Source organism: Nycticebus coucang, chromosome 4 (genome assembly GCF_027406575.1).
Source record: "Nycticebus coucang isolate mNycCou1 chromosome 4, mNycCou1.pri, whole genome shotgun sequence".
Lineage (NCBI taxonomy): Eukaryota > Metazoa > Chordata > Mammalia > Primates > Lorisidae > Nycticebus > Nycticebus coucang.
In genome coordinates, this window is record NC_069783.1 from 68,052,596 (window position 1) to 68,067,071 (window position 14,476).

Here is a 14,476-nt window from a genome sequence, read left to right on the forward strand (position 1 = left end):
ACTTTTGTAAAAACAGCAAAACCTGTTAAAAGCTGGGGGTAGTTTACACGACTTGATTGCCCCTCAGCAAAACCAAAAGTAATACAAATGAAAAAGACAAGGTGTATTCCAAAGAACCAAGAATAAGAGGAAGATAAATGTAGAAAACAGACACATTATTTTCCTCTATAAGATTCATAATGCTTATTATTAACACATTTAAGGCCGAGCACAGCGGCTCACACCTGTAATCCTAGCAACTGCGAGAGGTTAAGGCAGATAGATCACCTGAGATCACCAGTTTGAGACCAGCCTAAGCTACATCTTCTTCTAAAAAGCTAGGTCAATAATTAAGACATGGAAGGAAGGCTTGGTGTATAGCACAGTGGTTACGGTGCCAGCCACATAACACCGAGGCTGGTGGGTTCGAACCCGGACAGGGCCAGCTAAACAACAATCACAACTACAACAAAAAATAGCTGGACATCGTGGCAGGTGCCTGTAGTCCCAGCTACTTGGGAAGCTGAGGCAAGAAAATCACCTAAGCCCAAGAGTTGGAAGTTGCTGTGAGCTGTGACACTACAGCACTCTACCGAGGACTATATAGTGAGACTCTGTCTCAAAAAAAAAAAAAAAAAAAAAAAAAGTGGAAGGAAAATAATAAACTTATCTTAACTTTTAGAATTTACATTAGAAAAGAAACAAATTCTGAACACTATTCCTAGAAACATGTAAAATTCTAGTCTGAGTTAAAAGCAGGACTTTAGAAATTCTTCAAATATAATACTAACTTTTTATTTATTCTTCATAACCTATTTTCTTAGCAGTAAAACTCTGTGGAATGGAGATACCAACTGTGAAAATGCCCAAAATTTAGTCTCCATTCTAAAAGTCTCAACCTTACTTGAACCTTTTCTAAACCAAATCTTTTTTTTTTTTTTAATTTTATACTACTCTGACTACTTTTCTTTTTTCCCAGAGCAAGATGATGAAACTACCTATAACCAGAATGTCTGGTACTTGGTTAGGCACATACTTTCCTGTCAGGAACAGTTAATTACCAAATGAAGCACACTGGTGATTAATCAGTTTGTCAAGGTATTCTGCAAACCCATTACACTAACTAGACATTGCAAAAGTATAACTGATTCTGAAGTCAGCTTGACTCTAATAATTTCAGTACGCTATTTATAGGTGTTTCTGTTTTTAGGTAGGTTTTTTTAATCTACTCTAAATTTAAACCTACTCCTCATTTTCAGAAGCTGAAATGAGCATAAAGTTAAATACAGGAAAAATATACACTAATGAGTATAATCCACCTCCTGCTCAGTTCCTTCATGGAAAAGGCTGCAAAGAGTAAGTTTCCAAGATAACTTCAATTCTATTACAACTTCACTTCTCTTTAAAAAGTGTTCTGATAGGGCGGCGCCTGTGGCTCAAAGGGATAGGGCGCCAGTCCCATTTGCTGGAGGTGGTGGGGTGGTGGGTTCAAATCCAGCCTCGGCCAAAAACCACACACACACACAAAGTGTTCTGATAAAGCCCCTTGTAAATTTCAATAACAAAGGTAAGAATACAATTCTTTTTGCTGACAATGGCCAAGTTAATATTCATTTCAGAGTCATGACAGATTTAACATCAGTCATGTCAGATACCATCTCGCAATCCCTTTCATTAATAAAATGACTAACTTTCAAAACATGAAATAAAAACGGCCTAACTTTACCTTAACTGTTCTAGGAAAGACATTTGAAATTTTTCATAACTAGTATTTTAAATGGGTACCCATGCAAGGGATACATCAATGTTGTTCATAGCTAGTATTTTTAAATAGGTGCACACACAAATGGTACATTCTATAAAATCATTGCCACAGATATTTCCGTGCCTCCTCCACCACAGGATAGGGACTAAGCCCATTCACCAAGTTACTGATTAGCAATGTTTCGGTGGAGACAGGGAGTAGCAGGAAGTAGGATCACCTTTAATGCTGCCGTGGTAGTTCTAGCTAAAGTCTTTTTTCTGTTGGGCCTGCCTGAAAAAAAGGCAACTAATATATTTTTTGAAAGGTAAACCTTAGAAGAATGCAAGGTAAGTCAAAAGACCTCACCCGATGTTCCACAGGTTGCCTCATTCACCTGGAGGACCGCTTTGGACGGCACCCCCTCCACACCTCAATTCCCTCATCCCTCTCCTTTCTCCATATAGATGTATTTCTCATTTCTCTCCCCTCTCGGTTCCTTTACGCAAAGACTCCCCCGTCGGGCCACAATATTCCCTCTAGGGCCCGCCCTCTTCTCAGGTGCCTTCCATCGGGCCACCAGCCCCCCTCCTGCCCACAGATGCCAGCCCGGGCCCCAGCACCCGCAGCCACCGGGGACGACTCTCGCCCATTACCCAGACTTTGCACCCTGCTCACTCCAGCTTCTTGGGTCACAGAGGCGCCGGCACCGCACCCCAACACCGCCCCGCAACACGCCCCCCACCCCCGGCTCCCTTACCGCACATGATGCAGGAGTCAGGGCCCGCACGGTGAAAGGCGAGCAGCTGGCAGGATCAGGGACACACACACACGCACACTAGCTCCGGGGACGACCGCAGCGCTCAAGATCCGAGGTGGCGCCCACACGACTATCTGGAGGATGCGACCGCGGGGGCAAAGACAAGCTTCTCAGCCTCCCTGGCTATAACAGCAACTGCCGTCAGGCCCCGCCCCTCGGCACGCACCGCGCCGCCGCCGGTAGGCCCCACTGGTCCACGTCCGTGTCGCTCAGAGGCGCAGGTCCCACCTCCCCGTGCTGCCCCGCCCTCGGAGCCCACGCAGGCGTAGGACTGTTGGCGGCGGAGACGTGGCAGCTACTCGTGGCTGCATCCGCCTGGAGTTCCTGGATCCGCCTGCTCGGGGGCAGAGAACCGGTGGTGAGGAAGGAGAAACTCGGTGCTTGTCAAGGAATGACAGAAACAGGAGGATGAAATTCTTATCCGTACAAATATATCGGGGAGCGCGCCCTGCGCAACCTCAGGCTCCAAGTTCCGACACCCCACGGAGCGGGGGAAGAGTAGGAAAAAAGCAGGAGAGATGAAAAGAGGATCCTGGGGGACAAAAGAAAATAAGGGTGGAAAAGGGACATAGAGCTGAAGAAAAATTGCAAACAACTGGGTGAGGTGGGAGGAGGGAGGTGCCAAAATCTTTGACTGCAAAGTGCCTGACATTCAGGTTCGGTCAGTCTTTCTGGTGACAGGCAATTCAATTTTTTACTTAAACTCTGACCTTTAAAAGCCGTTCGCACTCCATCCCCACCTTCAGCCATGCCTCTCTAACTCCTAGTTTATTGTGGAGGTGGAGGGAGGACCGTCCAGTTCATACATCCAACCATGAACGTGGGCTTCAGAACTTGCTGGCCCACGAACGATAGCCCACCTGAGAGGACTAGGAATTGCTAGCTTTAACAGCCTCATTTTATTCATGAACGATCAATTCTATGGATTAATGCACTATTCTTGCCTAGAAACTTGATTAGGGAGTGACAATATTTCTGAGAATTACCTGGGCATTTGCTTTAAGAAGATTTAGATGGTATCTTTAGTCAAATGTAGATGGTTATCAGGACTCTATTAATGAATGGCTGTAGACTAGAATCAAATTTAAAACCTAAGTGGCACGCAAAACTGAAGTTCTAACCGCTATTTAGGTGTCTGGCCTTACTCTACCTTCCACCCCTATCCACTCCAGCAAGGCTGAACAGGTAGTTCCCCAAGTGGGCCAAGATTCCCAGATCTTTTGCACATTTTTCTATCTCCGCATGGAATCCCCATGAAATCTGTTTAATGGGGCGGCGCCTGTGGCTCAAGGAGTAGGGCGCCGGTCCCATATGCCGGAGGTGGCGGGTTCAAACCCAGCCCTGGCCAAAAAAAAAAGTTCAAGAAATCTGTTTAATGCTCCGTCTTCAGGAAAGCCTCTTTCACCTTCCCTACACAGAGAAGTGTGCTCATTCTTTTAGCTGCCCCCATAAAGCAATATACTTTTATATTTTATTATTTTCTTTCTGTTAATGTATTTCCCCACTAGACTATAAGTTTCTTGAACCTATAACAGATCTTTGCAAACCCAGCATCTACCATAGACCCTAACAAAACGTAAGACATCAGAAATGTTTTTGAAAGAGTGAAAGGAGCCATATCTTCTTAGCAGAATTTACCTTCTGGCTGATTGTATGATCAAGGAAGCCAAGTGCTTTCAGTTTTTCTTAGGGGGAAAAATGGCTTTCACCTGCCTTGAAGAGAGGCTGGAAAAAGTAACATTTAACTAATCAAACTGGTTTTCCCCTAAAAGACTTTTGATATTTCAATCCCTCAAACAGGTTCCTAGATAACTCAGAGCAAAGTTTAAAAAACTGCTGTTTATTGCCAGGCAAGATACACACACACACATATGTTAAGAGACAGGTCTCACTCTATAATACCCAAGCTGGAATGCAGTGGCATGATCATGGCTGATTGTAACCTCAAACTTCCAGGCTCAAGGGTTCCTCCATCTCAGATTCCTGGGTAGCAAGGACTACACATGCACTCCATCATCCCCTGCTGAATTTTTTTTTTTGGTAGAGACAGTGTCTAGCTATGTTGCCAGGCTTGTCTTGAATTGGCCTCAAGCAATCCTCCCACCTCAGTGCTGGGATTGTAAGTGAGCCACCATTCTTGGTCCCCCCATTTCTTAATTCAAAAAACAGAAGGCTCTATCTTAGCCTAAGAACCTTCATCTAAGACAGTAATATTGCCCAGGAGTCAAGGTATAGTTTTATGCTTAAGGCAACACCTTTGTGCACTGGCAGCAAAACTTGTCTATGTCACAAAGAAAATGCAAGCAGTACCACCAAAATTTTCATGCTCTAATATCTGTTAAATCCTTTGCCTGCTACTGCCACAATGACTATCAATGTCTTATCCACCTCCATTCTACAGCTATCTTGGAAGATGGTTGTGTACCAGTCAAGAGAAAGAAACTTTGAAGACCAGTATTTTCTAAACCAAGCCTTGAAGAACCTCACTAACCCACCACAACAAAAAACGCTTTATAACCATGTGCCAGGCAAGATACTGATACAGAACTTCGTTTGTCTGAACTCCCTCTATAGGGAGCTCTGCCTTAGCTGGGCCTTTGGGAATATAGCCTGTGGAAAAAGAAAATAGATGATCTGTAAAGGAAAGGAGACATCTGGGTCTAATTTAAACATCTGAGGAAATGGAAAGGGTTTTCTCTCCTGATCAAAAAGTTCTGAACTAAGCTGGGCAGTGGCTCACACCTGTAATCTCAGAACTTCTAGAGTCCACAGCAAGAGGACTGCTTGAGCAGAAATTTGAGACCAGCCTGGGCAACAGTGCAACACCATCTTTAAAAAAAATTTTTTTTAATTAGCCAAGCATGGTGATGCATGCCTGTAGTTCTAGCTACTGGAGAGGCTGAGGTGGGAGGATGGCTTGAGCTCAGGAGTTTGAACTATGATTGCACCACTGCACTTCAGCTTACAACAGAGATGATGATGATCCCTAAAAACATGAACAAACAAAAAAAACCCATTCAGAACAACAAAAAAAAGTAATGATGGTAAGGGCATCATTCATTGTAGTCCAAGGGGAAAGAGGCCATTCCTTAATTTTTTATATTCTAGGCAAGGATTCTGATCAACCCAGTGTGAGTCATATGCCCCACCCCTGTGTCAAAGACAGGACATTGTAATAGGACAGCTGCACAAGAGCCATATAGAGTCATACAGCCAAATAGCACAAGGGAGAGCAGTTAATTCTTCAGTGGAAAGGGAATCTATATATTGCTAAAAGAATGAAGACAGCGAACAAAGGATGCCTACTACATCCAATGAACATGGCTTCACTGCCCCCCAGGAAACCTCAGGCTTGAGGAAAAAGCATGCTAATTCTAACTAGAAGTAGTACATGCAATCCCTGGGTTGCCAATGATTCAATTTATAGCATTTCATACTTAGAAGCAGGCTCCTAAGTCTCTCCATAAAGATAATTTAAAGAGTTTAAATTAGTAATTTGGAAACTATTTTCTCCTATACCTGTAAACAAACCCACATGGCATAAGCAGTTCACTGGCACAGCACCTTACCCTGGGTGCTAGTCTCACTGTTTATACCATTACTCACACCCAGCATTACTTTTGTCTTTTTTTTTTTTGAGACAAAGTCTCGAGCTATTGCCCGGGGTAGAGTGTCTTGGCGTCATAGCTCACACCTCCAACTCTTGGGCTCAAGCAATCCTCTTGCCTCAGATTTTCTATTTTCAGTAGAGATAGGATCTTGCTTTTTGCTCAGGCTGGTCTCAAACTCATGAGCTCAAGCAATCCACCCATACAACATTTCTATTAGCCTACCATTGATGCAACATTGATAAATGTTAACCTTTAATATTCTTGTTTGAAATTTCTTTTATCTCCTATATAAACTTGTAATGAGTTTTTAGAATATTGTTTGAATTAAAAGAGCACAATAATTTCTGTAACTTATCATTACACCACAGGGGTATTATTATTTGGGGGGGTTGTTTGGGGTTTTTTTGAGACAAGAGTCTCACTTTGTTGCCCTTAGTAGAGTGCCATGGCATCATAGCTCACAGCAACCTCAAACTCTTGAGTTTGAGTCAAGCAATTCTCTTGACTCAGCCTCCCAAGTAGCTTTTGACTACAGGTGCCTGCCACAGTGCCCGGTTATTTCTAGAGACAACGTCTCACTTTGGCTCAAGCAGATCTTGAACCTGTGAGCTCAAGCAATCCACCCACCTCGGCTGTGATTACAGGCGTGAGCCACCGCAGAGGTATTGTTATGAGCCATTATCATATTCTTGTCATTATTACTGTATATGCGGCGTCCATCAGAGATCTGAGTTACATACAAATCTGACCTAAAATGTTATCAGCTCTATTCATTTATCTCTACCTATACCTATAATCTCAGGGACCTCCTGCATTCTCCTCAATACTCCTCTTCAGAGTGGCTCCAGATTTTTCCTGTAGGCAGAAGCTGGGGTAGAGGATTCTAGCTCTGCTAGAAAGAAACTCATTCTACTGCCAGGAAAGTCAACAAATTGGAAACCATGAGATTAACTGGTCCTATCTTTAACCTACTATTTCTGTCCTGTAGGATGTGATCAGAGCCGCAGTAAGGGGCTCACCATTCAGAAAGCTGCCTGGAGTTAAAAAATCCATAGAAATATTAAGGACCCAGAGCCCCTGTGAAGTTATCGCAGGTAACTCAGATGTGGGAAAGGGGCATATAAGCCTGGAGTTTCCCAAGAAGGGTGTAGATTCCCACTGGAGAGCAACCAACTTTGTATTCCTACGTAAAAGAGAGGACACACATCTACATACCATTGTTTCTGCCTACTGTGGTTCTAGATTAAGTAAAAGAGATGGAAAACTTTTCCACTAGAAAACACCTACCTATGAAAGCAAGAAAAGCTTCTCTGCTCCCTTAAGTAGGAATACTCAGGAGGGTTATGCGGGCCCAGCTCCCTTAAGGCAGAATAGTAAGTAGCATAGCAATGTGTACAGGTAGGCTGTGTGCCCAGAATGCCAGAGTTCACATTTCTGGCTTTACCACTGAAGTTATATGGCAATAGAAAATGTACTTTTCCTGTGCCTCCATCTTCCAGTCCATGAAAATGGAGACAAATAATAGTTACCTAGCTCATAGAACTAAATGACTTCAGAAATCTAAGGCTCTTAGCACAGTTAGTCACAGAGTGAATGCTCAGTGCAAGTTTGCTGTTTTTATATATTCTGCTCACATGACCGTATGTGTCATTCTGTATAGGAATTCATCCTTATTTTGGCTGGTGAAAAATCCTTCACCTACGTGGCTTACTCTTGACTGATAATCTCAGTTTCAAATACTTACTGAAATGTCCTTATTTATAATGTTTTCAAAAATACTTCATATAAAAATTTTTTATATAATTTAGGAGATTAATTCCTATTTTTATCTTAGCTAAACACAGCTAATAGTGAATGACTATTTTCTTTCTGTAGGATGCATTGGGAAAATTAAGTGTAAATACTTAAAAACCTGATTAAGCTGTACCTTTTAAATTCATCTTTGAACAGTAGTTCAATTAATTGAAAACTACGTATTAATTTGTTTTCATTTTAAGGTTGACATTTGGCAGTCTGCCACAAATGGAAAAACAGTACAAATTATTTACTAAATTCTGTTATTTACCAGCCTCTTTGCCTATTAAAATCCAATCAGCTTTAAATAACAGAATACCTCATAACAGTGACTACATAGTAAAACAAGAAAAACAGGCTCGGCACCTGTAGCTCAGCAGCTAGGGCGCCAGCCACATACACCGGAGCTGGTGGGTTTGAATCCAGCCCAGGCCCACCAAACAATGACAACTACAACAAAAATAGCTGGGTACTTGTAGGCCCAGCTACTTGGGAGGCTGAGGCAAGAGAATCCCTTAAGCCCAAGAGTTTGAGGTTGCTGTGAGCTGTGACACCACAGCACTCTACCCAGGGCAACAGCTTGAGACTCTTGTCTCAAAAAAAAAAAAAAAGAAAAGAAAGAAAGAAAAGAAAAAGAAAAACATTTATCACACATCATATAATCCCTATAAGTGGGTGGTTCCTGGGCTGGCTCAAAAATCAACAATGTCTTCTAGGATCCAGACTCTCTCTCTTCCTTGCCATTTTTGGTGGACCAGCTTCTCGTAATGATTACAAGTTGGCTATCATTGCTTTGGACACCTCACGCTAGTGAGGTTATCAGTCAAGCAGGAAGAAAGAAATGGATGGGAAAAGATCCTTTTTTCCAGAGATTAACTCTCTCTCATTCAGGAAAGAAAATCTTTCCAGAATTCTCCAACAGACTTTCTCTAATAGCTAATGATTAGCACAGAGAAATGGAGTTAAAATGACTAGTTTAGGCAAGTTATAACTTCTCCCATGGGACTGGAGTGAGAACTACTGAGAGGACCTCCCTTAACAGGAAGTAGGGATATATGTTGGGTAGGAAACCGGAATTTCTGCAGCACCCTCCACACCGCCACTGCCTACTTCTGTACCATATCCAGTGAAGCACTTCCACTTCATACTCAGGCCATACTTAGCTTCTTAATGGTTCCCAGATGCATTTCACACTGATAATACTGTTCTTTATGCCTAAAATGTTCACCTTTCCTCCATATTGTTCTTCATGAATGTTGCCTTATGCAGAAAATCTTTCCAATATCAGTTCCATAATTTCCTCTTACAATAATCAATAATCTAATCCTCTGCCTACCTCAGCCACTTATTTTGTGGTCATATCCAAGACTTGCCATTAATTGCATCTCTTCTACATTCTCTATTTCCTATAGCTAAAGGGCAGAGGTATCTCGTTCGCAAACCAATTCCCAATGTCTAAACTCAATTCGCTTATGATGGCTAAGGAATAAATTCTCAAACCCCACGGTTTGTTTCACTAAACCGAAGGACAAAACTAAAAACTTCAATTCCTAGCATTAACAACCGCTAAAGAGTTCTTTTTATTTCCATCACTATCTTAACCTCCATACTTTTAGGGACTAGAATTCCAGAAATGCAATGTGACACTGCCATTTTCCCATCTTTCCTTTCTAAATAGTTTCTGTGAACTGCTGTCTCTGAATTACTATAGAAAAATAAGAGAAGGCAATTTGCTCTCTTGGCTATCTGAAAGAGGAGTATCCTTATGGTTGAAAGATAGCTGTCCAAATTTTTGGCATGGCACAGATATGAATCTCTGAGCCAAGACAAGAGAGCAGAAGGACCAAAACAGCTTCTCATCTTTTTTTCAGAGATTTTGCTTTGTAAGGTGAAGACTTGACATACTGAGGCAATTTTTCTCATTCTGCTCTATTTTATAACCCTTGGAAATTATGTGTAGATTCTGGAATTTAGTTTTTGAAGTTTTAGCATTATTATTTGGTTGTGAAAGTGTGGGTCTTTCAATGAGAAGTTACAAGTACTAAAGTAAGGTCCAGTAGCCAGACACCATTTTTAAACCAGAATTGTTAGGTTTTTTTTAAAACGTTAATAAAAATAATTTTAGACATCTCGCAAAAAGCTAAGCCACCTTAGAATACTTTAAAAAGCATTCTCACTATTTTTGTATAAAAAAGTAAATAAATTCAGTGAGGGAAAATGTATTTAAACTGCTTTACACATCTGCAAAAAAGGAACCATGAGAAATGAGGAACAAAAATAAAAATATCCTTGGATAAAGTCCACATGTAGACATGATTCAGGATGTTATAAATAACTCCTATGAGGTAAAGCAAACATGCAATATTTATATATCATTCTCTGAAGAAAGGGTATATTTTATTAATCCTCAAGTTCCTCAGCATATTAATAATAAAATCTTGGTATATAGTGTCAACAAGTCCAATTTTTGTGCCCAAAGAAAATCCAGATTATTTTAGGGTGAGTTTGCTTCTTTTTCATCTGATTCATTATCCATAACCTAAAACCAAAAAACAAAGAATATTTAAGAATAAAAGAATTAAATTCTGCCATCTTTCTGATTTTAATATTACTTGCTTAGCTAATATACTCTAACTCATAACAATGCCTGGCAATCTCATAATAATAAATCTATCAACAGCCCTAAAGCACAAAGTTTGAATCATAACTTATATCCTAACAAAAATAAAAACAAGTTAACTATTTGATAAATAACTAAAGCACAGGTGTCTTTCCTTGTCTTAAAAAAGAGTTCTAGCAGCAAAATCAGCTAGGCAGAGAAGATTATAAATAATTACGTGGTATTCTCTAACCATAAGACTAATGTAATTGGACTTTTTGTCTTTTCCCAAAAGCGGTTTAGTTATGTAAATATATTCTGTAGCAAACTGTTATTATAAAAAACATTTATTTTTATACAAACGAATCCCTAAAAAATGTAAAGAAACAAACTACCATATTAGCAACTACTTACTTTGGTCTTATTCAGATAAAAGATCATTTTAAACCTTAGAAAAATGTGAAGACTTTCAATTTAAAAAAATACTAATGAATACTTGAAGAAAAAATGAAAAGACGAGTATCTTTCCATTTTAATATATTATCAAGATAATAAAGATTAACTCCTTTGGAGAGGAAAAAAAAGAGTTATATAAACCTAAGAATTTTTTTTCCTCCTCACCACACCTACTACAATTAAATTTATAATCTCAAGACCGATTCTTCACCACACCCTGGACAAGGGAATAAAAATGTTGCTTTGTTAAGCTATCAAAGTGTCAACATACCTAAAGTTAAAAAGCAATTTTTTAAAAAGGCACATAGAAGATAATGTAAGAAAAATATGTTTTCAAAAACCTAGTTGATCTGAGACAAACAAGAGAAAAAAATTCTTTCACAGTATATCTTCTGGGTTGAGCAAAAATGGGTATTACTTTCAAGGAATGAATACTTTATATCCAATCTCAGCCAACACCCAATCCAAATAATTTAATTTAGAAAAATATTCCCAAGTACTTATTTAATACAAAGTACAATATAAGACATGTGTAAGACACAGGGCTTTGGGTAGGGTGGCTCACGCCTGTGATCCCAGCACTTAGAAGGCTGAGGCAGGTGGATTGCCTGAGCTCACGAGTTTGAGACCAGCCTGAGGTAGAGAGAGTCCCCATCTCTAAAAACTAGCCAGGCATTGTGGCGGGTGCCTGTAGTCCCAGCTACTTGGGAGGCTGAAGCAAGAGAATTGCTTAAGCCCAAGTGTTTGAGGTTGCTGTGAGCTGTGACGCCATGGCACTGTACCAAGGGTGACAAAGTTAGACTCTGCCAAAAAAAAAAAAAAAAAAAAAGACACAGGGCTAGTGGTTACAGAGGAATACAAAGATCTATACATGATTTCAAGTCTCTTAGAGAACTTCTGCATAAACATAAAGCAGAACAGACACACTGAAAGAAATTTTGACCTAAGAAGAGCTTAATTCCAAGTGAGGAATTGATAAGAACTTCAAGGATGAATTTTAATACTACCCAAAGATGAGTGACTCTCAAAACAGTCATTAAGGGCACAGAATTACCAAAGAAGTTTTTTCAACTTTCTAATTTCCATACATTCTTCCCTTCCTTAATAATCTCTCTGACTGAGGCTAGGCCTCTTGGTTGAGAACCACTGCACTGACAGTCACTATTACCGCTGAGAAGATAATGTGTTATATTCCTTAGGTATGTTGGCAGGAAAAAACGTTGGTATCATGCTACAAAGCCCTAGAACCCTGCCTACTCAGTATTCTGTCTTACTATACTACATACAACAAAATATTATTTCTCAACAAGCTTCTTGCCTGTATGGTTAAGAACAAGAAGTGGATAAATGTAAGAACAAAAAGTAGATAAATACACTGTAGTGGAGCTCTTCCACTAAAGACTTTTACTTTATTTTTTTATTTATTGACAGTCTCACTCTGTTGCCTGGAGTAGAGTGTCATGGCATGATAGCTCACAGCAACCTCAAACTCTTGGGCTCAAGCAATCCCCTTGCCTCAGCCTCCCAAGTAGCTGGGACTACCACAACACCTGGCTATTTTAGAGACGCGGTCTCGCTCTTGCTCAAGCTGGTCTCAGACTCCTGAGTTCAAGCAATCCACTCACCTGGGCTTCCCAGAGTGCTAAGATCACAGGCATAAGCCACCGTATCTGGCATTAAAGACTTTTAGATTTCATCTACCCTATGAATTCATAGCATAACAGCTGTACAGCACAGCACATAGGAGAACCAGTTGAATAGAAGTATATTCAACTGGAACCTATACCCCATGAATTGATGGCATAATAGGCATATAACAAGCTTTGTCACATTCAATGGAAAGGCCTCTCCCTGAGCTGCTGGAGCATTTTCCCTATGAACTCATGGCATAATAGGTATTAAAAATAAAAGGCTACTATAAAAAATACAAATAAATTTCATCTATAAAAATTGCATGTTTTGAATCCCCTTTTTATAACTTTTGTACAATCAGAGCAAAGGTACAACCTCTGAGTCTCAGTTTCCTTATATACAAAATGGGATTACTCAGTGCACCATATTATTAGAAAACTAAATGAGGCAATTATTTGCAAAAATGCCTGGCAAGTAGTAGGTTCTCTTAACATAAAAGTTCTAAAATAAGGAGATTTCAAGTCTAATAAAAATTATAACATGAAGATCTAGACTTTCAAGAAAAAATTAGGTCATGAACTTCTTTTCTTTTCAAATATTTACCTTAATATTAAACCTAAACTGTCATATAGTAATACTGGCATACCTGTTCTACACCTTCTACCTCTGGAATATAAAACTGCAGCATGTTCTGAATTCCATTTTTCAGAGTAATGATTGAACTGGGGCAGCTGGTACAAGAACCTTGGAGTTTCAGCTGTACAATGCCATCTTCAAAGCCTTTATAGATTACATCTCCTCCATCTTCCAGCACAGTTGGCCTGTGGTCACAGAATATTTATATTTTTAAAAATAGAAGTTTCCATTGAAAAAATTGAATGCAGCTAAGAGTTTGAATCTTGTATTTATAAAATTTACAAAGTTAAGAGTTACTTTTATAATACAGAACAATAACTGTGGCTAAGGCTTATTCGTAATTTTAATTTTTTTAACTTTCAGAATATAAGATGCCAAAATTCATTCAAATATTCACTTTACTTATTACAACATTCTCTTTTGCTTGTTAACAACCTTTTTAAGCCTGCAAGATTTCAAATTTCTTAACAATTACTGTGATTACTCTTGTGCCCAGGAGTTCCACAAAGACTATACTGCCAAACAAGCTGAATTCACAAGCAGAATCCCTTTATTGAAGAGCCGACGGGCGACTGCCTCAGTGTCCCAACATGAAGTTTCTAAGAGCAGCCCCGAGTCCTTAAGGGGTTGGGTTTTTAAGGCTTGGTCTGCATCCTGGTTGGCACGCAGGCTGTTCAGGTGTATCCAGGGTAGGGTAGCAACCAAGCATTGTACAAAAGCAGAATTTTCCGGTTAGCCATATGTCATACATTTTTGTTTTAATATTTTCCCCCATACATCTTAGTTTCTATTCTTTCCCCCATACATCTTAGTCTCAGTATTTTCCCTACCTGGTATTATTTAAAGGTCAGTCTGGGGATAGTTTTTGCTGCCCAGTTCGTTTCCTAGGGAGTTAGCTAAGCAAGAAACTGGGAGTGAACTAGAAGCAAGAAATCAATTAGTATTTTCCCATTTATTTTGGGAGTGAACTAGACTTATTTCATTTCTTTTTTTGAAAGCTTGCAGTCCGGAAATTTGCCAGGAGTTAGCTGATATTTTTCCATCATAGACTAGGCCTAACAATTACCTCAGATCTACTGATTCACTCCTTTTGTGAAGGAAGAGGAAGAGTGACAAGTGTTGGCTTCTTTTTATTTAGGTAAACTTTTCATTGAAATATAACACTAATACATTAATAGAAAAATGCATAAATCATATATGTACAATTA

General features: G+C 39.8%; 2 protein-coding genes across 6 annotated transcripts in view; both read right to left on the minus strand.

The window, feature by feature from the left end:
• Positions 1–2,660, minus strand: part of GFPT1 (glutamine--fructose-6-phosphate transaminase 1) — a 73,041-nt gene extending 70,381 nt beyond the window's left edge. The window contains exon 1 of the mRNA XM_053588891.1: positions 2,481–2,660. Coding sequence (XP_053444866.1) covers positions 2,481–2,487 — 7 coding nt within the window. The 5' untranslated portion in view covers positions 2,488–2,660. The remainder of the gene's footprint in view (positions 1–2,480) is intronic.
• Positions 2,661–10,309: 7,649 nt separating this feature from the next.
• NFU1 (NFU1 iron-sulfur cluster scaffold) overlaps positions 10,310–14,476 on the minus strand; it is a 50,263-nt gene continuing 46,096 nt past the window's right edge. For 4 of the 5 annotated variants that reach the window (XM_053589019.1, XM_053589020.1, XM_053589023.1 and 1 more), the window contains 2 exons: positions 13,279–13,453; positions 10,310–10,484 (listed from right to left, as the gene is read on the minus strand). In XM_053589019.1, coding sequence (XP_053444994.1) covers positions 10,440–10,484; positions 13,279–13,453 — 220 coding nt within the window. In that variant the 3' untranslated portion in view covers positions 10,310–10,439. The remainder of the gene's footprint in view (positions 10,485–13,278; positions 13,454–14,476) is intronic. The other variant, XM_053589021.1, reaches the window with a different exon arrangement.